The 27,005-nt window shown below is 40.9% G+C and overlaps 1 protein-coding gene across 1 annotated transcript; it reads right to left on the reverse strand.

The window, feature by feature from the left end:
• Positions 1-4,798: 4,798 nt before the first annotated feature.
• PPP1CC (protein phosphatase 1 catalytic subunit gamma) lies at positions 4,799-26,609 on the reverse strand. Its single transcript, XM_025933476.2, has 8 exons — positions 26,352-26,609; positions 15,042-15,173; positions 13,840-14,070; positions 9,559-9,663; positions 7,450-7,673; positions 7,107-7,241; positions 6,081-6,141; positions 4,799-5,190 (listed from the first exon to the last, which is right to left on the reverse strand). The coding sequence occupies exons 1-8, from the start codon at positions 26,404-26,406 to the stop codon at positions 5,120-5,122; spliced, it is 1,014 nt and encodes a 337-aa protein (XP_025789261.1). The 5' UTR covers positions 26,407-26,609; the 3' UTR covers positions 4,799-5,119.
• Between the last annotated feature and the right edge of the window lie 396 nt (positions 26,610-27,005).

Below are 27,005 nucleotides of genomic sequence, written 5' to 3' on the forward strand. Positions count from 1 at the left end.
GTGTCCTGTAATGCAGTGCTAAGAAGGGAAAGCAAGCTAAATAACCCCAAAGTGATAATCTGTTTGACTTTCTATCAGGACAGTACCTGGATTAAATTTCTTAGATACTAGACAAGGCATCACAAAGCTGAGAAAGTTCTAAGACTGTAAGGTTGTATTGGTATCTTACCGATGCTGGTCTACAAACCCAGGCCTGTAAGCAGTTCTCTTAAAGCAGTGGTTTCAATCGTTGGGGACTGAAGCTGGTGGGGGACAAGGAGCCCCCAGCCTCTGCTTTTACAGAGCCATTCTGATTTTACTCACTTTATGTATGCCTTTGATAGGATTTTGTTTGAAGGGTTCCACCTGTCAGAAGAGTTTGAACAGCATTGTTTTAGAGGAATGCTAGCATTCTGGAGTTGGGAAAACAATGCAAATCACCTTTCTCAACTCTCTAGAAATGTAAAAGCAGAGGGGACCAAAACGTACACCCAACAAGCAATTTGCGCTGCAGCAGATCTTGAGATAGCTGGCTCTCTCTCCCCTTTTGTCCTTATCCCATTGCCTTGAGAGATACCCAATGGCCCCAGAAGAGCGATAGGAACAGGAGGCAGACTTGAAACCAATCTAAGCCAAGCTGGTGGGCAAAATGCCCCGATCCACACAGCTTATCACTTAGATTGCACAGATTCCCAATTAGGCGATTATTTGAGTCAACTCCAGCTACCCCTTTGTCATGAGGGTTAGCACTAAACATGCGAAGGAAGATACTGGTGTTTGTGGGTGGACTACCAAAATTGGAAAGACAGGATTTCATTTTGGTAACTAACAGGTATAGAATTTGACTCCTCTAAAGGCTCGTGACTTGGTGAATGGAGCAAATCCCCAGCAGATGGCAAACGAACTTCTGCCAACCACAGCGAAAACCTCTTTATCCCACCCGCTCTCCTGCCACACCTCCCTAACTTGCCAGGCTTTTTCTGGAAAGGTCAAGCAGCCAGTCTGTCCAAGAACATAATGACTGGTTACTGTTCTCTTGTACACCAGCCCTGAACAACTGGTGTGTGGGCTGGTCCTCTCTGGGAGACACGGTATTTGATACTGTGCTAATTGGGTGGCTAGAAGAAAAAGGGAATACATTTTAAAATGGCTCCTTCGAATTTCTTCTACAGTTGTACCAAATCCACATCTAGGCTGAATGATTATTAAAATTCTCTATTTGGTCACAGCCAAATACACTATTAAATATCACTTTTAAAGAAACTGGCTGTTGTAACACAAGAATGTGACCTCCAGCTAAAAAAAAATATTTTATTTAAACTGTATTTTCCAAAGTTTGACGTTGGGCAGGAATGAAACTTTCTTAGCACCAGTGGTCCTATACCAAATTGAGTGTTGTGTCCTAATCGTAAGATAACGACTTGGGTCTTCCGCAGCTCCTAGACTTTAAAAATTCTGGCTGATGACAATGATTTAACTGTACACAATCCCTCCATCTCAAGCTTTATTGTAAGATGCTTTCTTAATATTTTCAGAAGCACTTAAGATTTTTGCCATGTTGATTAATTTCCAGTATTTTGCGTGCCTATTTAAAAATTCTTAAAGCCTTTTGTTAGCTTAAAGAATATAAAGTTCTTCCTGAACTTATTTATTTTCCTATTTATTGCATTCTTTAATTTTTTGATTGTAAAAGTGTTCAAAATTAACTGAAGTGTTCATCCTATAACATACATTTATACTTCAAATAACTGTCAAAAAAAAAAAAAAAAAAGACTGCGCAACTGGAAAGCTTACCTGTATTTGAAATTATTCAGATAAATGGAATAAATCCAAATGCCATGTCTTTTCAAGCTACTGCAGGGATTGGCTGAGAAGTTCAACAGCTGTCATCTCTGTGACCACCCAATCGTCAATCACACGCCAGTTCAGGGATACCAGGAATTCTAAGTATTCATTCCACTGGTTTTGGGATGAGGTTGAAAGCATGGATAAGTTTTCATTTTCACTCTTCATCTGAAGCTCACATATGTAATCCAGCAAGGATGAATGAAAATTGATTTTTTTGCCTATGCCTGGGCTGAGTTTTCCTAATTAAGTTCCTTTTTGTTGCCATTGATGTAAATCTTATATTCCTTGGTATCTTAGAGCTGCCTAGTGAGTGCTCGTTATATGTAAGCCAAGTTGTAGACACCATTTGTGGGTTTTCAATCTTCACAATCCCATCGAGGGATCTATCTTACAGGTTAGGAAACCAAAGCCTGGGGTGTCTGAGCCTTCTCATCTGGGCTGATGTCTACATCTGACTTGCAGAACTCAAAAAAGCAGATCATGATCCTTGCAGATTCCAGCTAGCTGGTTTGCAAGGCTGAATGGGCTTTGGGTCTTTTTCTAAGAGGTGGGAGAAATGGGCGTAGAGAACTTGAAACCTTTAAACCTTTTTCTAAAGGCTCCAGCCCACCCTGCCTCAGTTTCGCAGCTATCCTTTTATCTGCACTTCCCAGCAGTTTCCTTTCAAAACCTCCCACCATGGTCCCACAGTGGGAAACTTATGTGATTTCCCTTCCCTTTCCTCAGTCCAAACCCTGTGTCTTCTTCACGGCTCAGGACTCAATCATTTGTTCCTAGTTCCCATGTCCCGTGTCCCATTTATGTGCCTGTTACTTGAAAAGTATGCCACATCAGCATCTGTGCTGTTCGTTGTAGCTAGACATGGGCAGGTCTAGTCAAGTAGGCACAAACCAGTGATTTCAAAAGATGGTTTCAATTATATTATATAGACTAGCTACATAAGGATAGCTGTTACCTTTCTGAATGGTATTGTAATGGGATGCTTAAAAATCACACAGAAGCAGGGGCGCCTGGGTGGCGCAGTCGGTTAAGCGTCCGACTTCAGCCAGGTCACGATCTCGCGGTCCGTGAGTTCGAGCCCCGCGTCAGGCTCTGGGCTGATGGCTCGGAGCCTGGAGCCTGTTTCCGATTCTGTGTCTCCCTCTCTCTCTGCCCCTCCCCCGTTCATGCTCTGTCTCTCTCTGTCCCAAAAATAAATAAACGTTGAAAAAAAAAAATTTTTTTAAAAAAAATCACACAGAAGCAAACTAGAATTTAAAATATTACACTAATTGCAACTTCATGTTTCCTGGTTGTTTCCTTTGTATTTGCTGAAAATATCTATAGGTGTTTTATGTGCAGTCAGTGCTCAATTGCTTGGCTGTCCATGGCTTAGTATTACATACAGGTTGCTACTTAGAACCCAGCTGGCCAGATGAGACACTCAACCACGACACAACTGGGATTATAAAGCAAGAGAGAGTGAGGAATACTATTAGGAGTCAAGCATTATTCTTACTGTATCATATCACTGCATTCAAGATTCACCATGAGGCAGGTACTGTCCCTGTTTTATAAGATACTGTTGCTCAGCATTTAAGTCATTTACTCAAAGTGAGAAGGAGAGCCAGACTTGGATGGAGTGTAACCAATGGTTTATAAAGGCAGATGTGACTTCAGGTGCAAATAAAGATAAGTAAGAAAAGAGAAAGTAAGGTTAGAGCAGACTGGGATTTGTAAGGCAAGGTCTCAAGTTTTATTAGCACATGCTAGTTTCAAATTATGAGCCTCTCCTAAGATTTCATGTCCTAAAACAAAGATTGACTTTCTTACCTATTTACCTGGTGCTAGGTTTTCTTTCTGAAAGAATTTTAAGGAGGCTACCACACTCCACATTCTATAACCTGAGTAGAGTAGCCCAATTTTACAACTGTCGAATTCTGAAATCCTAGAAGGGACACAATCGACAATCTGTCCAGGGCACAGATTAAGGACACATGAAATCTGCCTTTGACATAATCAATTACTGCCCATCTTTCTTCCTACAATTAAAGAGACCTGGAAGAGGGGCGCCTGGGTGGCTCAGTCAGTTAAGCGGCCGACTTCAGCTCAGGTTATGATCTCACGGTCCGTGAGTTCAAGCCCCGCGTCAGGCTCTGTGCTTACAGCTCAGAGCCTGGAGCCTGTTTCACATTCTGTGTCTCCCTCTCTCTGACCCTCCCCCGTTCATGCTCTGTCTCTCTCTGTCTCAAAAATAAATAAACGTTAAAAAAAAATTTTTTTTAAAGAGACCTGGAAGAATAGGACAAGGAAGTTAAAAATAGTACAAATTTGGATCTGTCACAGAATGTGGAATAGAAAAGTACAAGAGGTCAGGGGGTCTGACCCCCCTCACCGACTGAGGAGCATGGGTGGGAGGAGGGAAGATGAGATGTGGCCAATGCCTCAGGACCAAAGCTTGTTAGTGTAGAGAGGAGACTGGCCCCCAGCAGCCCTGTGCTTTTCCCTCCACATGCCAGCACTGGCTTAAACAGCTTCTTCCTCCAATTCTGAGGTGAACCAGTTTTTAATAGGAGAAAGCACTTTGCAAATGGCGTGCTCTTCACCCACTTTTAATGTACTTTAAGAAATTAATATCCACTTGACACACGTGTGACACATGTAACATGACACAACACCGTGTTCCATACGAATCAGGGAAGGGAGAAGAGAGCAAATTACCGTGCATGCTAACACTGGTGGTTGAGCCCGAGAAAGCAAACAGTTGTTCGACTGAGCCCACGCCGAGGGAAAACCATGGATGCAGGGGACACTGCAGCTCACCAAGCCCCACCCCTCCCGAACAACACGGAAGGATGGCTCAATCTCATCACCCCACTTCAAAAACGTAGCTCCATCCAGGTTAGACCACCACAAACATGAGCATCCGTATTAGAATCCCTCTTTGCAAAACAGACTATTTGAAGGAAAACAAATCCAAATTGAAACTGTGTGGTTTCCAGAGCAATTTATTCATTAAAATCTATTCAATATGCCATCAACAGTTCTCCTGGGTGTATTGTGCAGATAAATAGACACTGAGAGAATTTAACAAGTTCGTCGTTTAATAAGTCTGAATTCATTTTCACCACATGGTATTGTACACGGTCATCTGTTGAAACAGATTTCTTTTTAACAGATTAAGTTTAAAAAAGTCATAGATACTGTGAGTTCTGTATAAATTGGTGGATAGTAAGTTAGTTCCTTTGTTTTGACTTATAAGCCTCAACTTCACCGCAGAATAAAGAATGCAGGCCAAAGAAAGCATAATCGGTCACTCGTATAGAACAGTATTGTTTCTATAATTTGAAGCTTTCTGAATGGACGGGTTCAGGCCTGATGTAACTGTAAAAAGATTACTTAATGAATAGACTATATGGAAATTGTACAAAATGTTATTAACTTTAATCATTAATAGCTTAAACAGCACTATGTTACTAATTGCTATTCAAAACCAAAAACCTGTTTTTGAATCCCAAGTGTGGTGTGTGTACATAGCCACGCCACCTTGGACTTAGGGGGTGTGTCAGTACACATTTCAACAGAAACTTTGGCTTTAGGAAAGAGTCACAAACATTTAAAATAATGGCTTTAATTGTCATTTTGAGTATACGGTAGGGGAAAGTGTGCTTTAATTAAATATACATCATACCAGTGATGCTGGCAAGGTTGAGTTAATCCTAAGGACAGCTATAAAAACTAGTTTGTACACGACAAGACAATGAGAGAAAAAAGCAATCCCTTTGAAACAAAATTTAAAAAAAAATATGTTCACAGTGGTTTGTATCAACAGTATGTATTTTATGACAATAACATGTACAGACTGAGCACCCTAGGGCTCTCTTTATATTCTAAAGAAAACAAGCATTTACATAATTCATGGATTGAACTAAATTTTAAAAAGATCAATTGTACACTGACCCCTTAGACAGGATAAACTGTCCTGGGGTGTACAGCTTTAACACCATCATTAAAGTTGTTTGCAAAAGGAACAGACAAATAAAAAACAAAACATTTTTTCTTGGGAGTGGAGAGTCTTTCATTTGCTGTTATAACCAGCAAATGCCATTCATTAACTCAAAAAATGGAAGGGGGAGCCCACAAACACACTATTTGAGCAAGCTGACCAATACACATTACAGTTTTAAAAATGAAGGTTATATACTATATGTTACAAGTCCCAACTAGGCAATGTCAAAATGACATCTATTTCTTTGCTTGCTTTGTGATCATACCCCTTGGAGGTGTTACAGGTCTCGTGGCATTCGGCTTCTTTTTCTCTGCAGGCTTTAAAATCTGCAAAGATTCAAAATATGGTGTATTTTAGGAAATATTCTCAACCGCCCATCTTAAGATTTCTTAAATCTCACTCAAATCTTTGTTCAGAAACGTTTTTGGCCATTTAAAACTGCCCCCAAAACTTTGAAGGCCCCACTAACATATTAATATAAGCCAAGCTGACGTGAACATTTTGGTTAAAAATGTTATGATGAACACATTAAATGCATGGACAAATTATTTTGTCTCTGGATAAAATAACAATTTTCTGAAGTCAGACCTTGTAAGTACCTTCAGGCTATCCCTTCTCACACAAAGGAGGAAAGTTCTTTAGAGAGAGCAATTCTCTCTAAATAGAGAGTTCTTTAGAGAGCTGCAAGTTCTCCCAGTTAATTGGTAAAACAACATTTTACTGCCACTTGACTTCAACGGCTTTATTTGTGTTAATGACTGGGCTAGACTAGCTTGAAGCTGTATAAGTTTAATCGTAATCAGTGAATGAGAAAAAGGTTCAGGCAGACTTTACATGTAAACGATGCTTTTGCGCCAAGTGAAGGCCAAATGATGTCATGGACAATCAACAGGTTTTGTAGAAATGAGAGCAGAGTGGTGGGAGAAGGGAGTAATCACACAGCACATTTGGCACCTGGCGGTTAGTTCTATTCTCACGTACAAGTGGTGATTAATTTTAGCTGAACACACTGATGTTATAGTTTCAGATTTATAGTAAAGAAGACAGGAAATTCTTTTTACCCCACTTAAATAATGCAAAAATGTTAAATTCAACACTGCAGGAAAGGTTCTCTGATAATTTTTTTCCCTTAAAAGGGGTCCACTCATTACCGAGTTAGGACAAACACTGGTTACAGGAAAGTAAAAATTGAGTCTATTCAACATAGATGAACAGTAGGCAGAAAGTAGTCTTTTTAAATCAGTAAAATTCAGACATCATAATAAGAAGCAATGTTGAAAACATCCTCTACCTGAAAAGAACACATTAGAGTTTCGTCCACACTCATCATGGCACCTGCATTGTCAAATTCTCCACAATAATTGGGTGCAGAAAACAGAGTGACCAACTGCCTCTTTGCAAAAAATTCGTATCCATCTTCAACCACCTTGGAGAGAAAATGTTTTCAGTATAAGTAGGTGTAAATTGTAGGTGAGTAAAACCATTTTTCAGTTTCCCATTGAGTCTGATATCCTCTAGGTCACTTGCAGAGACATTTTGTATGAATAAGCAATACCTACCCACTAAAATCAACAAGGAGAATCTGTGCTCACACACATGCTGTTAAGTGTACATGTAAAATTCAAAATCAATACCTGATGGGCTCTACATATAAGATCCAAATCATGCTTATGGAGAAATTTTGCAACCACTTCAGCACCAAATGTGAAGGACACTCCTCTGTCATTTTCACCCCAGCCTAAGACATCTTTATCGGGGTCAGACCACAAAAGATCACAAAGAAGACCTTGATCTGGTACATCAGTTGGTCGCATAATTCGCCGAATCTGCTCCATAGATTGAAGATCTGGTGATAAACCTATTCAGTGAGATGAAAATTGAAGGAAACAGAACTTTAAAAAGGATGTTTGCACTTTAACGGTTCCATTTACTTACATAGAGATGCAATGACTCTACCTGGAAGGCTTAAATTAAATCTACGGTTAGGATTTTTTTCATGGCTATGCTTTCTTATTTAGCTTTGGTTTAAGAAAAAAAAAAAAAAAACACAACTCAACTGAAAAGGCACTAGAATTTATTATATGCACCAATCTGTGGGGCACATTATGTTTAAATGGTATAAAATTAAGATCCAGTGATTTAAATTTTTTTTTTCAACGTTTTTATTTATTTTTGGGACAGAGAGAGACAGAGCATGAACGGGGGAGGGGCAGAGAGAGAGGGAGACACAGAATCGGAAACAGGCTCCAGGCTCCGAGCCATCAGCCCAGAGCCCGATGCGGGGCTCGAACTCACGGACCGCGAGATCGTGACCTGGCTGAAGTCGGACGCTTAACCGACTGCGCCACCCAGGCGCCCCAAGATCCAGTGATTTAAAAACAACTACTCTTCAACTCCTTTGATGATGGTAGTGAACAGTGTACATTCTAGATTTTACTACTGACCATTAGTAAGGACTGGGTGCAGAAGGTGCAGGTACTCAGGTGTGATAAGCTTTCCAGGGAACCTGTGCTGTCCAAGGACCGTTGAATCTATCAGACCAGTTCAGATGTAGCTGACTTTCTTTTTTTTTTTTTTTTTTTTTAATTTTTTTTTTCAACGTTTATTTATTTTTGGGACAGAGAGAGACAGAGCATGAACGGGGGAGGGGCAGAGAGAGAGGGAGACACAGAATCGGAAATAGGCGCCAGGCTCTGAGCCATCAGCCCAGAGCCCGACGCGGGGCTCGAACTCACGGGCCGCGAGATCGTGACCTGGCTGAAGTCGGACGCTTAACCGACTGCGCCACCCAGGCGCCCCCAGATGTAGCTGACTTTCATCTGAGTCTAAAATCACATGCCCAGGGACTCCTAGCTAGCTCAGTGGGTGGAGCAGGAGACTCTTGATCTAGGGTCGTGAGTTTGAGCCCCATCATGAGGATAGAGTTTACTTTAAAAAATAAAATTAAAAAATTTAAAAACCATATGTCCAGCTCTACCAAAACCAGTTAAAGTATAGGAGGGCAGGAATAATGGCTTTATTAAAATATATTGTTTTGGCTCTCTGATGGTTATCTAATTTCTGACTATAGATGAAAAGAAATTCTTCTTGCAATTACTACTTCACAGAGCACAACCACTGAGCAAAATCCTTTTAAAATCCAAATCAGGGCACATGGGTGGCTCAGTTGGCTAAGCATCCGAATCTTGATTTTGGCTCAGGTCATGATCTCATGATCTGTGAGACTGAGCCTTATATCAGGCTCTGAGCTCTCAGCACAGAGCCTGCTTGGGATTCTCTCTCTCTGCCCCTCCCTCAGCTTGCACTCTCTCTCAAAAATAAATAAACACTAAAATAATAATAATAATAATAATAATAATAATAATAATAAAATAAAAATCCAAGTCATAAAAATTTCTGGAGGATCAAAAACAGACCAAGGAAAGTCTACTCACATTTTCAGTATTCTAGAGGATCTATAGTACAGCATATTAATCGTACTTCATTTTATATTTAAAAACACTTTCTGCTCTATTTTCAAGTCAAACTGTTACAGAGCCTAGAATTCCCTGTAACAAATCAATTTCTTACTTTAGATTTCTAGCCAAATGATCCTGGATGTGCCAGACTGGACCCATGATACAACACATCAGTAAAGGAGAGTTCAGAGGAAGTCATCCCAATGACAACTCATAAATGTCAAAGTGTACACACACCCTTTAGAAGGAACAAAATCTATCTGGAACTAAAATCGGCCCACGAACCTCCATGACAGCAGAATATCTTCTCATCCACGATGGCTGCTATCGGTAAACAGTTAAAGCAGTCTGTGAAAGTTTTCCATAGTTTAATGTTATATCTTCTTTTACCTGTGAAAATTTTAGGATGGTTAAAAAGAGATTGGTGTTCTATAGGTTCATTCTCTCAGGACCATTTCTCCCAAAGCAAGGTGCTAATTACCTTTCAAGTAAACAAAAACTATGCTTTTATTAAAACCCCATTGGAGGTTTTTAGCAGAACTAGATACACTTTAAAATTCCATAGAAGTTTGAGATCAGAATCCCAGATGCAACGATTAAAGATCATTAACCCCCAATAATTATTTGGTAGCACCTACTCTGTTTGAAATCTAGTCTGTTTTGTCCAATCTCAACCCATAAGTAGCTCCTGTGTCTAAACGTAATTATGAACAGATCACACATGTGTCATTACCATCTTCCTTCTGTGGAAGCTTCTGAGAATTAACACCCATCCTATCTCCCACTATCATCAATAGCCTACTGGTACCAGACAATTCCTAGTCCTACATACTCTAGTAGCAGGCACAAATGACTTATAGGGGAATACAGATTTACTGCAGGCACCCCAGGATAACTGTTCCTACAACTGCCACAAAAGCTCACGTTCCCCATAGACACGATGTTATAGGATGGTTATATTCCCTCTACCAGCCCTGTATTCCATACATACTGGAGTCACAGTGTGATCTGGACCGAGCATGTGTTTTAAGGCACTGTTCCAACAAGAAAATCATATTCTGAGTTAAAGACCTACTCATAAACCTTGGAAGCACAAATCTGTCAGAACTGGATTGAGAATGGCCCAATTGTTGGGTGCCTTTGTCTCCTGTACTCTCCATACCAGAAAGACCAAAGATCAAAGCACAATGTTCATTCCTAAAGCCAAGTTTGTCCTTCGTCTCTTTTTTCCTTTCTTATTCTAGGGACATCTACAGGTTTAAAGCTGAATGTTCTTTGAAAATTAGAGACTGGCCCAAGCAGCAGGTTCCTGAACCACACCTTCCACTCTAGTGCAAATCAAGTCGGGTATGGAATTTAGCAGAGTTTGGAATGCAATGTACATTCAACAAATACTTGACTTCTCCCTCTACAGAGGAGGACTGTCCTTTTTTCTCATAATAGTCTATTTCTCTGCACCTGGGTATAACTCTCACTATGGTTTACCCTGTTTGTATTTCTTGGGCGGTCACTAATTCCCTATGCCTTATCCTCCTTCATTGGAGGTTTCCAAAAGCTGAATAGAATTCCTCTCTACAAAAGGCTGAAAGGGAACCTGTTCACAATCACCACCTCCAATTTCCAATAATGATAATAATGGAAGAACAAGGCTGGGCTGGTCCTGACCTCCATTCATAAAAGTGATTTGGTTCTATCTCCCATTTTCCACTGTATCTCTGAAGGACCATCCAATGGCTCACTTGGATTTTTCCTTTGCCCATATGCCGCATCTGCCAGTGCTGACGAACCCTCTCCCTTCTTAAAGTCTGCTCTGCTCCCTGATTTTTTATTCATGCAACACACTCCAGATTGTCTTGCAGAGTCCTTTGCTATCTTTGTTGGTTTCTTCAACAAAAACGAGGATTCTTCCTTCTATTGCCTCTGAGCATCTTAACTAAGCCGTGGGGCCCTGTTTTCTCTTCTCTCTACATTTCCTCTCTCAAGCTACTTCACACCACTAGGAACATCTGGCTCCAGAAAGGCTTAGCCTGGATAAATGCCAACGTCTCTTCAAGCTTCCAAATCTGGGGATTCTGAGCCAGAACCCCTAATGCAGTTTCCAATTACTACAGATCAGACCATTTTCTGGTATCAGAAAAGGGTAACACACATTCACATCTTATCTAACAACAGATACCAGGACTGCAGTCATAAAACTGGGGTGGGGGTCAGGGGGAGAAACCGTAGTATAGAAGAACACTTATTATACTTGTGAAATAAGCCTAGCACTTAAAGCAGTGGTTTTAAATTGTTCCATGAAAGTCTACATTTGAATAAAATTTTTCATTATAATTTAAAATAAAATTTTAATGAAATTATCGAGTTTTTTAAAAGTCTGCAAACCATGAATTGAAGGCCACCTATGCCAAGGACACTTTTGTGCCTGCAAATAGACTAGATGGCAAGTTATACCTGCCTGATGGAGGACTGGGGGGAGCATGAGCACAGAGTCAATGAGTCTTGACCAAACAAGAATCAAAACTGATTCCAACCATCTAAAATAACTGTTAAAGTCCTCTGCATTAAATAGAAACTGAAAAGGACATAGCTAGTATCCTCACATTTGGATATATGTCACAACAAAGAGATCATCTGGATTTGAACTTCCTCAATGAAAACATCAAAGTACTTGCTGAATAGTGTATAAAAGGAACCTTTTTTTTTTTTTTTTTTTTTTTTTTTTAAAATTTGAGAGCGAGCGAGCACACATGAGCAGGGGAAGGGCAGAGGGAGAGAGAATCTTAAGCAGGCTCTATGCCCAGGGCAGAGCTTGTGAGATCATGACCTGAGCTGAAACCAAGAGTGGGATGCTTAACTGACTGAGCCACTCAGGTGCCCCTAAAAGGAACCTTTTCTAAAAAGTAGCAACTATAGCAAATATCCAAAACACAATTTATAAAACTCGCTGCCTCTCATCTCACTACCTTAGGAGTAATAACTGCTTTACTAGTACTTCTCTGATAGACTCACTGTCAAAATTAAACACCTTCTTGGGTACCTGGCTGCTTAGTCAGGAGAGCATCTGACTCTTGATCTTAGGGTGGTGAGTTCAAGCCCCATGTTGTGTGTAGAGATTACTTAAAATAACAACAATAAACCTTGCCACAGACTCAGTTGCCCTGGTCAGTTCGGAACCCACAAGATTTTTCTTTGGTGATCCCTCCCCACCTCATCTTACCAGATGGGTCTCAGGGCCTTAGACCACCAGGCAAGTATACAATTGTGGGAGAGGGTAGGCAGGAGTAGGAGAGCTAAGTCTAGAAATGTAATCTTTCCAGCAGTGCACTTCTAACAAATGAGCTATGTGGAACTGAGATAGAAAAACACATTACAGGTTATGACTACAGTCTAGGGGAGGGCCACAGGGACAATTCTTTACTGATCTTGTTATCATCACTGGCAAATGCTAGTAACTCAAATTCCTCAACCACCTCTCTCGTCCAAGCCTGAAGCCTCTCCTAGCACAAATAAGCACAAAAGGAGGATGGGGTAAGGACTCAACACATTTTTTAAAAAAACATTTTATACTTAACACTACAACAAAAACCTCCACCGAAACTGGCAATTTTTAAGGCTTTAAGAATCTTGGTTTTTGTCAATTACAACTCAAAGTGCACCTTCAATTAAATAATCCAAAATGGATAATCTGTGTAAAATATTACACAAATAAATTTTTGTTTGTTTTCTAATTTTTCTTTCTCCTTTCAGCACATTTTAGGATAGTAACTGGCATTTCTCCTGGGTGCGCATGTGCCAGAAGGAAAAAAAATACAATATCACAAAATTTAAAAAGCAATTATTTGGGGGCGCCTAGGTGGCTCCATTGGTTAAGTGTCCAACTCTTGGTTTTGGCTTGGGTCATGATTTCACGGTTTGTGAGTCTGAGCCCCACACTGGGCTTCACGCGGGTGGTACAGAGCCTTCTTGGGATTCTCTCTCTGCCCTTCTTCCCCCACTCTCAAAAAAAAAAAAAATAAACTTAAAAAAATAAAAATAAAAAGCAACTATTTGTGTATTTCAAGATACCATTTATAAGAAATATCCAGAAAAGGCAAATCTATAGACAGAAAGCAGGTCAGTGCTTGCCTGAGGCTGTGCTGATAGTTGCACAACCTTATAAATTTACCACAAATCACTAGGACAGATTTTATGGAATGAAATTATATCTCAATAAAGTTGTTAAAAACAAAACTATCTATTTGGACAGGTTCTCAGAGTTGTACTAAGAATTAAGTTATCTGTGAATTTTCACAAAAAATGATCTTAAAGAAGTCATCACTGAGACCATTACTTCTTAATCTAATAATCACATCATAAAAGAATCTAGGGCATTATTATACTGCAGCAGCAGTTATTTTTCTACCCCAAGAAAGAAAAAACTATGATAAAAACAATTAATAGAAAACACGAGAGACTGTAACGTTTCATCTAAACAGTCATAAATCCTAACAGAAGTATGTGATAGTTCAATTTATGACCAAATATCTCAGTTTAAGTAACTCTTCCTTAGAGGTAGAAAGTACTTACATTCATCATAAAATCCATAAATTCTATTGATGCTGGCACATTCATGGTTTCCTCTGAGAAGAAAAAAATTCTCGGGATATTTGATTTTGTAAGCCAGTAAGAGGCAGATAGTTTCCAATGACTGCTTCCCCCTGTCCACATAGTCCCCAAGAAACAGGTAGTTGCTTTCTGGCGGGAAACCACCGTACTCAAAAAGTCGAAGCAAATCATAGTATTGCCCATGGATATCACCTAGAAACAAGAATTGTGTTACACAGTAACTTCATACTTCTTGTTCAATCCATTAACAAGCTCTGGAGAGACCATCTTTAAACACTCCCTGCATAATGGGATTGATCTGTAATAATGAGAGTTAAATTTGATGGCTAACACTAATTCCCAATCTTGTATTATATTTCAGTTCATTTCAGTTCAAGTGAGCTTTACTGAAAATTTTAAGCATATGTATATGTCCAGAGTCTCGCACAAAACTCCACTAATTAAGAATTAATTTTGTGGAAAGAATTATTAATGCCCAGACAGGCCTTTCTGCCAAGTAACATCGCTTTCCTTTCAGGTCGGCTGATCGATATCAGACCTCTGGCAACTCGGTTCGCAGGGACTGTGTCAGCAGAACTGCTGCACTGCTGCTGAGCCCTGGACCGGTGTGAACAAAGGCACACACACAACACCCACCAGTTCTGTTCATTCAGCTCTCAATTTCTCCCTGCTAGATAACGCCAAAGAGCATTTTACTTTAAAAACATCCATATAAGCTTTATCAATGTAGTCAAATATGCTAGAATATAGAACATTACTCAGACGAACTTCAGTTTTTATACAGATTATCTGCATCTATCATGTAGAAACAGATGACAAATGGCATCAAGGAAGGTCTATTTTTAAGCATAACCAGTCTTACTTTAAGCTTAAATAGAATTCTTATATATTCATATAGTTCAGACCTTTTCTTAGCTCTCTATTCAGTTTCATCTCCTTTCTGTTTATATTCCTTTAGTGAAATAGTTTTTAGAAAATCTGAAGCACATCTAAGTAAACTAAATCCATTAATGCTATTTATTCAAAAGCTAAAATTATTTAATTTTAAGTAGTTCCAGGTTATTCATAAACAACAAATGATTCTGCTGGGTAATACAAGCTCATCTCTATATCCTGAGTCAATCAATCATATAACCAAAAGCTGTTCATGTGCCAAAACCTACCACATATTTTGAGTGGTGCTTCAAGTTCTAGTAGGATAGGCTGACTGAGAAAGATCTCTCGGGACTTTAAGCAGAGTCCTCGGATTTCATTCTCCTGTAGCTGGACATTCTTACCAGGCTTGGACCCTCTCACTGCAGAGAAGAAAAACTCCAGTTAGTCAAATGAAGTCAAAATCCAATTTACCAGAAAAATTACAATGATCTGAAAAGGCACAAGTTTTAATGAGGAGTCAAAAACACAGTTTAACTGGCTTTCTGACTTGACTCTATTTTCTCAACACTTATAAAGAACATGGTTTTAATGACTAATTACAACTATAAAATCTTAGACAGGATTTCATCATTTAGTTACATCTTCTATACCAAGTTAAGACTTCTTATGCTGTCCTGAACAAGGAGCCACGCTCTGTATGAATACTGTTAGAAAAGGTCTTCCTTGCAGAAATCAGACTCCCTGCGGCACAGCTCGAGGCCTCCGTTTGCATCCAAGCCACACAATTGGCTTGTTCACCTGCAGCCTGCCCACCAGGCCATTGCTTTTTGCCTCCGATCTTGTCTTCTCTTCTCCAGCCTTATAAATGAATCAGTATGTGTACAGCAGGGGGTTTCAGAGATTGTCATGTTACCGAGTTGGTTCTAAGAATTTGTTTTAAAATGTGAGACTGGTAATGCTCAGAAGCCTGCCCTCATCAGTGCTTTTCAAAGGGTGATAGGTAATCTATCTTCTTAAGAGTTCTATGAAAAAATGTAGGTGTTGTTTGCATTTCACTGAAACACACTTTAATGTTCATTGTACATATTTTGCCGTGCAACCTCGGAGCCTGCATCTGTGAATACAATCATGACCTTACAGGGCAAAGGATGTCCATGAATGATGTAAGGAAGGTTTCCTAGTAATCTGAACAAATAAAAAGAAAAGGGAGAAAAGAAAACATGGTATAGTACTAGGTGTTGCCCACATCCAGGCATTCTTGTTGGAGTTCTGTTCACTATCAAAGTTGAGCACTCCAGCTCCATAACAGTTAATTTATCAGCAAGTGGGCAGGAAATGAAATTTTGTTTTGATTTCAGTTGTAACAGATTAGACAGTCACTAACTACAGATTAAAGAATTGCTAATTTTACCTTAACTTTACAGTTATCCAGTGGCCTGGTTAAATACAGGGATTGATTATCCTCAACTTGCAATCAGTCCTAATACTCGTTTTGCATAAAAGACTAATGAAAGCAGGCATTCTATGAACTACAAGCGAAGCAAAAACAAAGAACCAGACTAAATATAGAATGTTACGTCACATCCCTCCACCATTAAACCCAGTATAAAATGATTTAGTTTTAGCAAAACAACAAAACCCATCAGATTACATTATTGTTGCTAATTTAGGGGTGCCTGGGTGGCTCAGTCAGTTAAGTGCCTGACTTCGGATCAGGTCATGAGCTCACAGTTTATGTGAGAGATCAAGCCCCATGTCGGGCTTCCCACTGTTGGCTGGAGCCTGCTTTGGAGCCCCTATTTCTGTCTCTCTCTGCCACTGACACCCCCCCCCCCCGCTTTCTCTCTTAAAATAAACAATTATAAATAAATAAATAAATAAAGGTTGCTAGTTTAAATTTCATCAGTTTTGGAGGCTTTATATTCCAATTACAAAATCATTCAGTCCAATAGCTGAATAGGGGCGCCTGGGTGGCGCAGTCGGTTGAGCGTCCGACTTCAGCCAGGTCACGATCTCGCGGTCCGTGAGTTCGAGCCCCGCGTCGGGCTCTGGGCTGATGGCTCAGAGCCTGGAGCCTGTTTCCGATTCTGTGTATCCCTCTCTCTCTGCCCCTCCCCCGTTCATGCTCTGTCTCTCTCTGTCCCAAGAGATAAATAAATGTTGAAAAAAAAAATTTAATAGCTGAATAAAAACAGTAAGTTTAACTGCTTTGTTCTGTAAATATCTGATGTTACAGAGTGATAAAAATTACAAGTAAAAAACCCGATTGTCTGTTGAGAACTTTTTTCCATTAAAAATGTCTGTGTTAATTGGGTGCTCAGTCGGTTGTGTCCAACTTTGGCTCAGGTCATGATCTCATGGTTGGTGAGTTTGAGCCCCGCAATGGGCTCTGCACTGCCAGTGCAGAGCCCACTGGGGATTCTCTCTCTCCCTCTATCAAAAATAAATAAATACACTTAAAAAAACGACTATGTCCAAGTTTGAGAAATACTGTCCTAGGCAAAGCCATTCTTCAACCTGAATAGCCACTGAAACCCTGAGTTCTCTGAAGAAACAAGTTTGAGCAGAAATGGAACACTGTGTGGAGGGGGTTTTATTTTTTTCAATGAACGACAGTAAACAAGAAAAGATGACAAGAGGGAAGGGCCAAGCTCTTGAAGCACACAATGAAGAGAAAACGTTAAGGGTGAGCAATGGACTGGGAGCCGGCCCCAAGTTTCTGTATTAGTTCTAGAGCCTGAACAAATCACTACTTTGAACCCCAAAATATGTAACTGAAGTAAACAACTGCCAGTCTCCTTCTGATAAAAATATTACAAAATGAGAAGCAACGAAGAGGAAAGCTCAGTAATGATAACGTTTGAGGGAAGATATGGAATAGACACACATATAATACTACAGCAACTGAGCAACAAAAAATGGTTTTTCCAGAACCACAGTAATTTTCTCTCTAGATACACACAGTGAAGAACTCAAGAAACGCTCCTGATGGAAAGACGGTGGGATTCCTGTTTCAGTGGCCAGAAAACCCCAATCATTAGCAATTATACCACAAGTCAGCCAGAAGTTTGGGCAGACAGCCCAGCAGGAACTTTATTTTTGGCTAGGAGGGGACTCCTAGAAGCTTCTGGTTTTCAACCTCAATCTTTTCAGCAGAGCCCTTTAAGTCCTCCAGAAGAGTATGCAATAATAACTTACACCTATATGGAACAAAAGCTATACTTTTTATAGGAGAATGCTATCGTAATAAATCAGTGCCATCAGATTAAATCAATCTTGTTAATATAAATTTTACTGGTTTTGAAGGCTTCCCACTACAACCTTCAGACATAGTTTATGTTTTCTTGTTTTGTTTTCCTGTTTGTCCTATGAGTGGAGTGTATAGATAAGTAAAAAGCAATATTGCCGACATTTAAAAATTATCCTCTACGTGAATAAGGATTAACTGCAGTTTTTCCAGAACAGATCAAGAATTTATATCTGAAGGACAGTGCTCATTAAAAATAACATGGCCCTGTGGTGCCTGGGTGGCTCAGCTGGCTAAGCCAACTGAACTCACGGTTGGTGAGTTTGAGCCCCGCCATCAGGCTCTGTGCTGACAGCTCAGAGCCTGGAGCCTGCTTCAGATGGTGTCTCCCTCTCTCTCTGCGCCCCCGCCCCCAACACACTCTGTCTCTCTCAAAAATAAATAAACATTTAAAAAAGATAACCTGGTCCCAAGGCTTCTTGAATTCCCTACAATTAGCTCAAGGAATAACATTATAAAAACGGAAACTCTGCCAAAACCACCATCTACCAATTGGCAAATACCTGTTCATCCTTCAAGGACCGCCCTGGAGAGCCTCTTCTGTCTACCACCTCTCCCTTCATAAGCCTACTTGCTTTCTGAAATGCTCTCACGACACCTGGACACCACTCAGCACACGTCATACTTAGTACTTTGTACTGTGATTGCCATTTCGCTTTCACCTATTCATCTGAGCCTCCCGGCAGACTAGAAGCCCCAAGACCACACCACTTGCTCAGCAGTGTACATGCCACGGCCAGTATGTGGCAGGTGCTCAAAATTTGTTGTGTGAATGAAACCTGGATAAATCTCTAAGCGCTGATGACTTGTGGTATCAGAATTAAACACGCGTACCAGACTACATACTTTTGATTAGTTAAAAAAAAAAAACCAACAACCCGTGTCTGTTCTTTAAGTTAAAAATCAATGGAGTCATTTTCCTATCAGCCTTTAATAGAGCATTTTTCTAGTTGTAAAAATCCAGGATTACTCTTAAATTTCAAGTTGAAAATGATAACAATTAGAAGATAAAGATTTCAAAACGTGTTTTAGCAAACCAAACGCACACTGGATATTTCTTAAAAATGGCCATATGGCAGGGGGTGGGGGGCGCCCAGGGGGCTTAGTCAGTTGAGCTTCGACTTTGACTCAGGTCATGGTCTTGCAGTTTTTGAGGACTGGTTTTTGAGTTTGCGCCCCGTGTCAGGCTTGCTGCTGTAAGCGCAGAGCCCACTTTGGAGTTTCCCTCTCTCTCTGTCCCCTGCTCTCTCTCGCTCTCTCAAAAATAAAAGATTTTTTTTAAAAATAAAAAAAAAGATGGCCATATCGACCAATAGCACATAAATCTACTTCATTATTTTTGACATCCATCAAATAGAATTACTTACTAGTTGTAGATAACATTTACTAAGCACTCACCATGTGCTGGGCACTGCACTAAAGGGCTTTACGCTGCCATTTAATCCTCACAGCAATCCTATGAAGTTAGGCTCTCACTTCTGTTATAGCCTGGGAGAGGTTTAGTGACTTGGTCCAAGGTCACAAGAGCTTTTAAGCACACCGGGCCCCAAAGAACTCTAGGTCTAGTGGCGCTTCTACCATACTACTTTCCTCCCAACTGAGGATTTGTTCTTCTTTAATTTCCAAACCAAAGGAGCTTTTGTAGGACAAACTATCAAAACCCTAATATATGGTCACTGCTCCCTAAGAAAGTTCCAAGATGGGATATAAAATCATAAGGCATCCTTACAAATGAGAAGCATTAAATCAGAACTAAATTAGGCAATCTGTTAAAACTGTCAATACTTATTAACTATGCTTCAAACATTCAAGAGAATAGGTGTAGAGTATCTACTATGTGCCAGACCCTCTGGCGGATGCTGGGGATACCCTGGCAACAGGATGGACAGGAACCTTACTTAGCCTTTCTCTTGTGGAGGACATGAAAAGTAAGACCAACTAGGTAACTGCATCTTGTTATAAATGCTACAATGAGAACTCCCTCCCCCCCCCCCCCATAAAGATTATAAAACTAAAAGGTTTACCTTAAGGGTATCTTCAATATCATTAAAAACACAAAGGCTTTTTAAATAAAAATATCTCTATTTTATCACTAGTAGCTACAAAGAGAATTACAATGCAGCTCTACTCAATAAACATCAGTCGATACTTACCTTGAGGTTTAAAGCCCTCACTGTACTCTGTGCATAGTGGGAGAAAGGTTCATAAAAAAAGAGACCCTAGGTGGAAAATTCAAGACTTGTCACCCCATGTCACCTTCTTAAGTAGTAGCCAAGGTAAGCTCAAGTAGTAAATATCAAATTATTTCAACAACTGCCAAAGGAATCCAAAATATTCCAACAAATAAGAATTCCACTTTCCAGATGGAGTGTTTCTCATAAAGACAGATGCTAGGTATTGCATGGAAATCAGTAGGTATTGTGAACATGTATAGGTTAGTGACCAAATACATTAATTTAGACCTTAAACATACAACTTTGTAAACACTTTTCCCTTTACCTGGCTAGAAAAAAAGAATTCTGAAAAATGCATCATGGCTGTTAACAGCAAAGGCTGTTCTGTAAAAACTTATCTATTTATCTGGCAAATCACTAACATGAGCATATGATAAAAACTTCCATGCAATTTTATCAAACTGACAAAAACTTGAAATAATAAAAAGAATGTTTTCGGTGATTATTTGCAACACCAGCTTTTTCTTACAAGTAACACTAACTTTTCTCACAGCTTGCCAACAAGCAAAGTAGAGATGAAAACTATGCAAGGAAATTTAAGACTACTTTGGGATTATTTATGAATAATAAAAAGTATTCTTCTTGCTCTTTAATAGAAGTCCCTTAATTGTTGAGGGGCGCCTGGGTGGCTCAGTCGGTTAAGCATCCGACTTAGCTCAGGTCATGATCTCACAGTCCGTGAGTTAGAACCCTGCGTCGGGCTCTGTGCTGACAGCTCAGAGCCTGGAGCCTGCTTCAGATTCTGTGTCTCGCTCTCTCTCTCTGCCCCTCCCCTGCTCATGCTCTGTCTCTCTCTGCCTCAAAAATAAATAAAAACATTAAAAAAAAAAAAAGAAGTCCCTTAATTCAAAGTCTTACTGAAGGAACGGCATACACAAAAAAAGCCCCAGATGAATTACAATGAAGTTTTAGAATCTATGAAGGACACAACCAGCAGAAAAATAAGCCAACACAGATTTTGCTGTTTTAAGATAATCTTATTAAAGCAGGTGGTAATCATATTCACTGCAGTGACAGAATCAATAACTTCACTAAATAGAAGACAGATTTAGGAAAGGAAGACTTCAAACCAAGACAAACAGGGAATATTTGCAACATTAAAACTTTCCCACAAACAACTGAATTCTTTTCTGCAAAAAATAGAAAAGACAAAAATGTTATCAAGAATCCTTTGGTTTTATTGCAAAGTCACCAGGAGGAAGACTTCCCACTTTCGGGCCATCTTAAAACTGTTTCCTCACTATACCCTCCCCTCATTGACTTTCCTAACTGCTGCCCTTATACTTTGGCCATTTAAAAAAAAATTATTTTATTGAAGTATAGGTGACACACAATGTTACACTAGTATATACTTTGGGCATTTAGCGGTGATACCAGTTTTCTCAAAATAATCAGGATATAGTTGCAAAACACTTATCTACTTGCTCGCAAAATATTTTGAGTTTTCTACACCTAGAGTGAACCCAGTTTATTGAAAAGCATTTATCTTTTCAGTCTAACAACCCATCTTGATAAAACACTACTAACTGGACTCGAGGTCTGACCCTACATTTTATGAGCGGTTTTCATTTTCATAAGCCTTAATATCAGTGACACCCATTCCACTCTACACAAGGGATGCCTGCAAATCTTAGAGCAGTGGAGAATTTGGGAGATTTCAGGTAAATCAAGACCACTAAGTAAATCATCTGTTCCGACATGCTTTGGATACAGGGGTCTGATCCTAAAACTTAATAATTCATCCCAGAGTTCCATAAAGTCCAAAATTATGCAATCTTTCCTTATTCATCATGAATAAGATTTTTCCACAGTTTTGAAGCAATTCACATCAGAATATGGTCTCCTTCACATATCAATTTTTAAGGTCTCCTAATAGCCCTGATTTGTAAATGAAGTGAATGAAATAGTCAAGTTGGTATAAAATCAGTACCAACCACTGCCTTGCTTCAGGATCAGTAATCCTCACCTACCTCAAGTAAACTGGCATTGGCACACATTTTTGCAGAACAGGTCAAAGATTATTATAGGACTGCAGCATCAAAGACATAAAACAATCTCACCAACTAAACTCTACTTCGGCAACAGATTACTAACGCGTGGCCCAGCACCGTTTCCACCTCACCAGCTTGGGAGAAGGAAAGCCTGGCCTTTGCTCCCGTGGCTAACATTCCCTCAAACACAACATCATGACGCACACCATCCTGTTAACATTTCACTGATGCCTCCTGCTACTGACAAACAAGGGGACACTTCAGGCATAAGGAGAGCAATCCTTTCCATGCTGTGGGTTAGGACTGGTGCAAGCTTCAGTTCGTGTCTCCAAGAGATCTTTCCTCTCCTGCCTCACAGGAGAGGGTGAGGCTCACTGCAGACACGCAGTAGCGGGGACAGCAGGGAAGAGCAGAGGTCTCACAACACAGACTTTTGTAAATTAGGGAGTTAGTGACACAAACTTGGGTATCACTGTCTTTATCAACAAAACGCCCTATGGTAACTGCTTCCAAGAAAAACCTGTATCGTTAAAAGCATGACCTATTAAAAAATAATAAATGCAGAGGTCTCATTAGAAAAGATTACTTTTGTTTTCTTTGATCAGAATTTTACTAGCTGTATAAACATGTTTCATATTACACCAAAGAGCTAAACACACGGGTCACTGAATTTTAGAGAGTATGTGAACACTCACTATTTTCAGATGAACTCTCACACATCCGAGGATTAAAGTAGTAGGCGCTTTCTGAGGGCTGGGGCAGAAGTCATTATTTAAACACTAAAGTAAGTAGGACAATTATGCAAAGCCTGACAAAATCTTGCAGTCTGACAATGGCCATCTTCAGAGCCAAGATGCTTTTTGCAAATCAAGATGTGAAATGTTACACTGCCTGCTATGTAAGAAAAGTACCAGCCATCACTGCTCCCTGAGCCAGCTCACTTACAAAGTTAAAACTCTGCCCTCTCGCTTTTCTCTAACATGGTAGGAATATCAGACCAAACCAACACCTGGCTTATTTTCTCTCTAAATCTCCCAAGTTTTAAGGTATGGCAATTAAATAACTGAACATTAGTTAAACTACGAGTTTCAAGTTTTATCACCAGCAAGGCAAACAGCCTGGATAAAGCTTCCGAGATGGATCACATAAATGATGCCTCAGCTAAGTAAAAACAACTTAAGGGTTTAGAGTAGAAAACAACTGCCAAGCTGTACTCTAAATCAACACGCTGTTTTTCTTAAATAAGACCTCGCTTTGAGTTGCCTTGTCAGTACTATTACTGAGCCACTTCTCAACTAACCTTGCACAGTCTTTGACCTTTTTATTTTTTAAGTTTATTTATTTTGAGAAAGAGAGAGAGAACACGCAGGGGAGGGGCAGAGAGAGAGAAAGAGAGAATCCCACACAGACTCCACACTGCCAGTGCAGAGCCCGACGTGTGGCTCCATCTCAGGAACAGTGACATGAATGCTAGAGTCTAGAGTCGGAGGCTTAACTGAGCCACCCAAGCGCCCCCAATCTTCCACCTTATATGAACATACAAAAAGAGATCACAAAACTCCTATTCCATTGTCAGATATACTTACACCTTAATTAAAATTCTTAGGGGAAAATGTTTTGGGGGCATTACCCCCCAAAATCACAAAATTTATTATCAACTTCTAACATACATACATATATATATATATATATATATATATATATATATATATTCACACACATATAATCTCCTCCCTCAATGGATCATCTTCAACCATTTCTCTGCCAAATTAACACTGATGAGAAAAAAGGGAATTTAAGCATATAGTACTGTGCAGGTAGCCCATTCCGAAGGCATTAAGATACAATGCTTTCTTATATTAATTTCAATGAAAAATGAAATAGTAAAAAAATCCAGTTTTCAAGTGCAACATAACATGTAAAGAGGAACTATTAAGAAATGATTGATCTCATTTTAGATGATCTAAGTTCATTAAGGTAAATTTCTTAGCATGATTTAAAAAAAATTTTTTTTTTTAACGTTTACTTATTTTTTTGGGACAGAGAGAGACAGAGCATGAACAGGGGAGGGGCAGAGAGAGAGGGAGACACAGAACCAGAAATTGGCTCCAGGCTCTGAGCCATCAGCCCAGAGCCCGATGCCGGGCTCGAACTCACGGACCGCGAGATCGTGACCTGGCCGAAGTCGGACGCTTAACCGACTGCGCCACCCAGGCGCCCCAACATGATTTTAAAAATAAGATTGAAATGAACAAATCTCTTATGTGAATAGAATTACAGGCAACATAGATCTTAAGTTAACAAGACTTAAATGGTTTTAAAGTTCTGATGATTCTAATCAACACAGATTCCAATTTTTGTTTCCTCAGTGAAATAAAGCCCATCTAATCTAGAGAAACACAACCCTGCACAGACAGAAGTTAGATTTAAAATGAAAATATTTAATAAAAAGTTCCTTTCTTACTGCAAACAGTTTTAATTGGTTTCTGTGGCCTTATATAAATCAAAGGACTATATTAACTAGCATGAAAATACAGTTCTTATAATAAATGTCAAGTACTTAACGAGTGACAAGTTTTTCACACAATGCACTGACATTTCAGGGATCCTTATACACATTCAGTGAGGTTTTCCTTTAAGAAGGTATAAAAGTAAAAAAACAAAACAAAACAAAACAAAACCCCCAAAAAACCCCAGCACGGATTAAGATATTCCCAGGGGTTTCATTTTAAATGACTTATTTAAAAGACCTGCAAATTCTAGAACCAGAGTTATTCCAATTGTTCTTAGTCTGGACTCCATCCCTCAAGCATTTACAGTGCACTATTTTAAGAGGACAGTATGAAGGCAAAAAAGCAGTGAAAACTCAGCCAAACCTACATTATCCAGCGCCCAAATCAAGAAAGAGATTTGAATTCTCCCAAAGCCTCAGAAAAAGACATTAGCATTAGACCTGGAGGGGGTGGGGTGGGGGGATTCACTTCCGCGACCCTCTTTGAAATCCAAACTTCATCGGTCTCCCAGGTCAGTATCAATCGACTGTCAGGCACCTCAGGAGTCTCAGGTCAACCAAAATCCAAGCTTTCTTTTAACCTCTGCCTAACCGCTGAGCAGCTCCTTCCTTCAGACACAAGGTGGGTTGAATGTAGCAAGTTCTAACTCCTGGCTGCCTGGGTTTGAAACCCGACTGTCACTAATGTGTGACCTTGGTCAAGTGACTTAATGTCTCTTGTGTTTTAGTTTCTTCTGAAAAACAGGAAAAAAGACCAGCACCCACCTCTCAAGGTTGTTGGGAGAATGAAACTGCTCTATGTCTGACACATAGTAAGCGCTTTAGAAACGCTGACTATTGCTATGAACGTAATTATGAGATGAATGCAAAGCCTCATTAATACACAGCCTGGCACAACCGGAAAGATAACGAAACTGTCACCATCGCTGGTTTCAGGTTCAGTGGCACGTTCAGAAAAGAGCGCGGAGACCTCAAGATAAGAATAACTTAAGAGTATTTGGGAGGGCAGGAGGGGATGGGTTCCAAGATCCTCCGGAGATACGAACATTCGTCACCAAGTAATAAGAAATGGGCCGCCCGACACCAGCCCCACATAAAAATAAGCAAGACAGGAAAGAAGCCCCCATAGCCGGTGGAACCCACAGCCCCATCAAATTCCCTTCCGAGAGGACGAGTACCAGAAAGTAAGGAACACGCCGTCCTGCAGGTCGGACCGGGTCCCCCAGCTCTCTCGCCTCCAAAGACTGGTCCCGTTTGCGGGGCGCAAGGGGGTACGGACCGGAAACGTGGGGGTGGGGAGCGGAGTTTTCAAATCTCTGGGAAGAAGGCTGCACCTCTGAGCAATGAATGAACGGGGCCGGGAGGGTCTGCGGGGTGGGCCGAGTGCCGGACCCCGGCCGGCCTCCTTCGGGCTGCAAACCCTTGGCGCCACGAGCCAACTCGCGGGGCTCACTCCCCTCGGCGCTGCAAGCCCAACCGGCCTCCCAACTCTCCCTCCCCCGCGAGCCCCCGGGGCGCCCGCCTCCCCTCAGCCCGTCTGCCGACCCCTTCACCTTCCAGCAGCCGTTGGATGATGCTGTCGATGTTGAGTTTATCTATATCCGCCATCGCCTTCCCACCGCCGACCCTCCCGCAGCGGCGCCGCCGCCGGCTCGCGCCCGGGACTCACACCTCCTTTCCCACGCCACGAGCACAGAGGCGGCGGTGGCGGCGGTGGCAGCAGCCGCGGCGGGTCCCCCCCCCAACCGCCCCGCTCCCTGCTTCCTCCTTCTCTCCCCACTGGAACCACGAGAAGAACAAGATGGCCGCCGACTCCTTAGCCAGTCTCTGTCGGCGCACGGATGCGCGCGGCGGAGTGCAGCGGCCCGGCCGGGACTTCTTTATGGGCCATAGGGCGCGCGGGAGGGGCGGGACCAGAGCGCGGGAAGGGGGCGGGGCCAGAACGCGGGAATCGGAGAGGACGGTTGAACGTAACCGCGCTCCCGCGCGGGATCCCTCCGCCAAACGGGCCGAGCAAATAGGCCCCCTGGCGGGAGCGGGAGCTGCAAAGTTGCACGCGGGAGTTGGAGATGAGGCGGTAGACGCAGGTGTGCGCTCCTAGGTTTGCAGTCTCCGCCAGATACTGTTCGTTAAGCTAGATGTTTGCAGACTTGGCCATGTGGAAGCCCACCGGGAGAAATCGGGGGTCCTGGGATTTACCTCCTAAG

This window comes from Puma concolor, chromosome D3, assembly GCF_028749965.1.
Source record: "Puma concolor isolate L17-30 chromosome D3, mPumCon1.1.hap2, whole genome shotgun sequence".
Taxonomy (NCBI): Eukaryota; Metazoa; Chordata; class Mammalia; order Carnivora; family Felidae; genus Puma; species Puma concolor.

Excerpts from the sequence above, each read along its gene's own strand:
- PPP1CC (XM_025933476.2), bottom strand. The coding sequence starts at position 26,406 with ATGGCGGATATAGATAAACTCAACATCGACAGCATCATCCAACGGCTG. Across the intron at positions 15,174-26,351 it reads CATCCAACGGCTGCTGGAAG|TGAGAGGGTCCAAGCCTGGT; the intron begins GTGAAGGGGTCG and ends TCTTCTCTGCAG. Across the intron at positions 5,191-6,080 it reads ACCTGTAACACCTCCAAGGG|TTACATCAGGCCTGAACCCG; the intron begins GTATGATCACAA and ends ATCTTTTTACAG.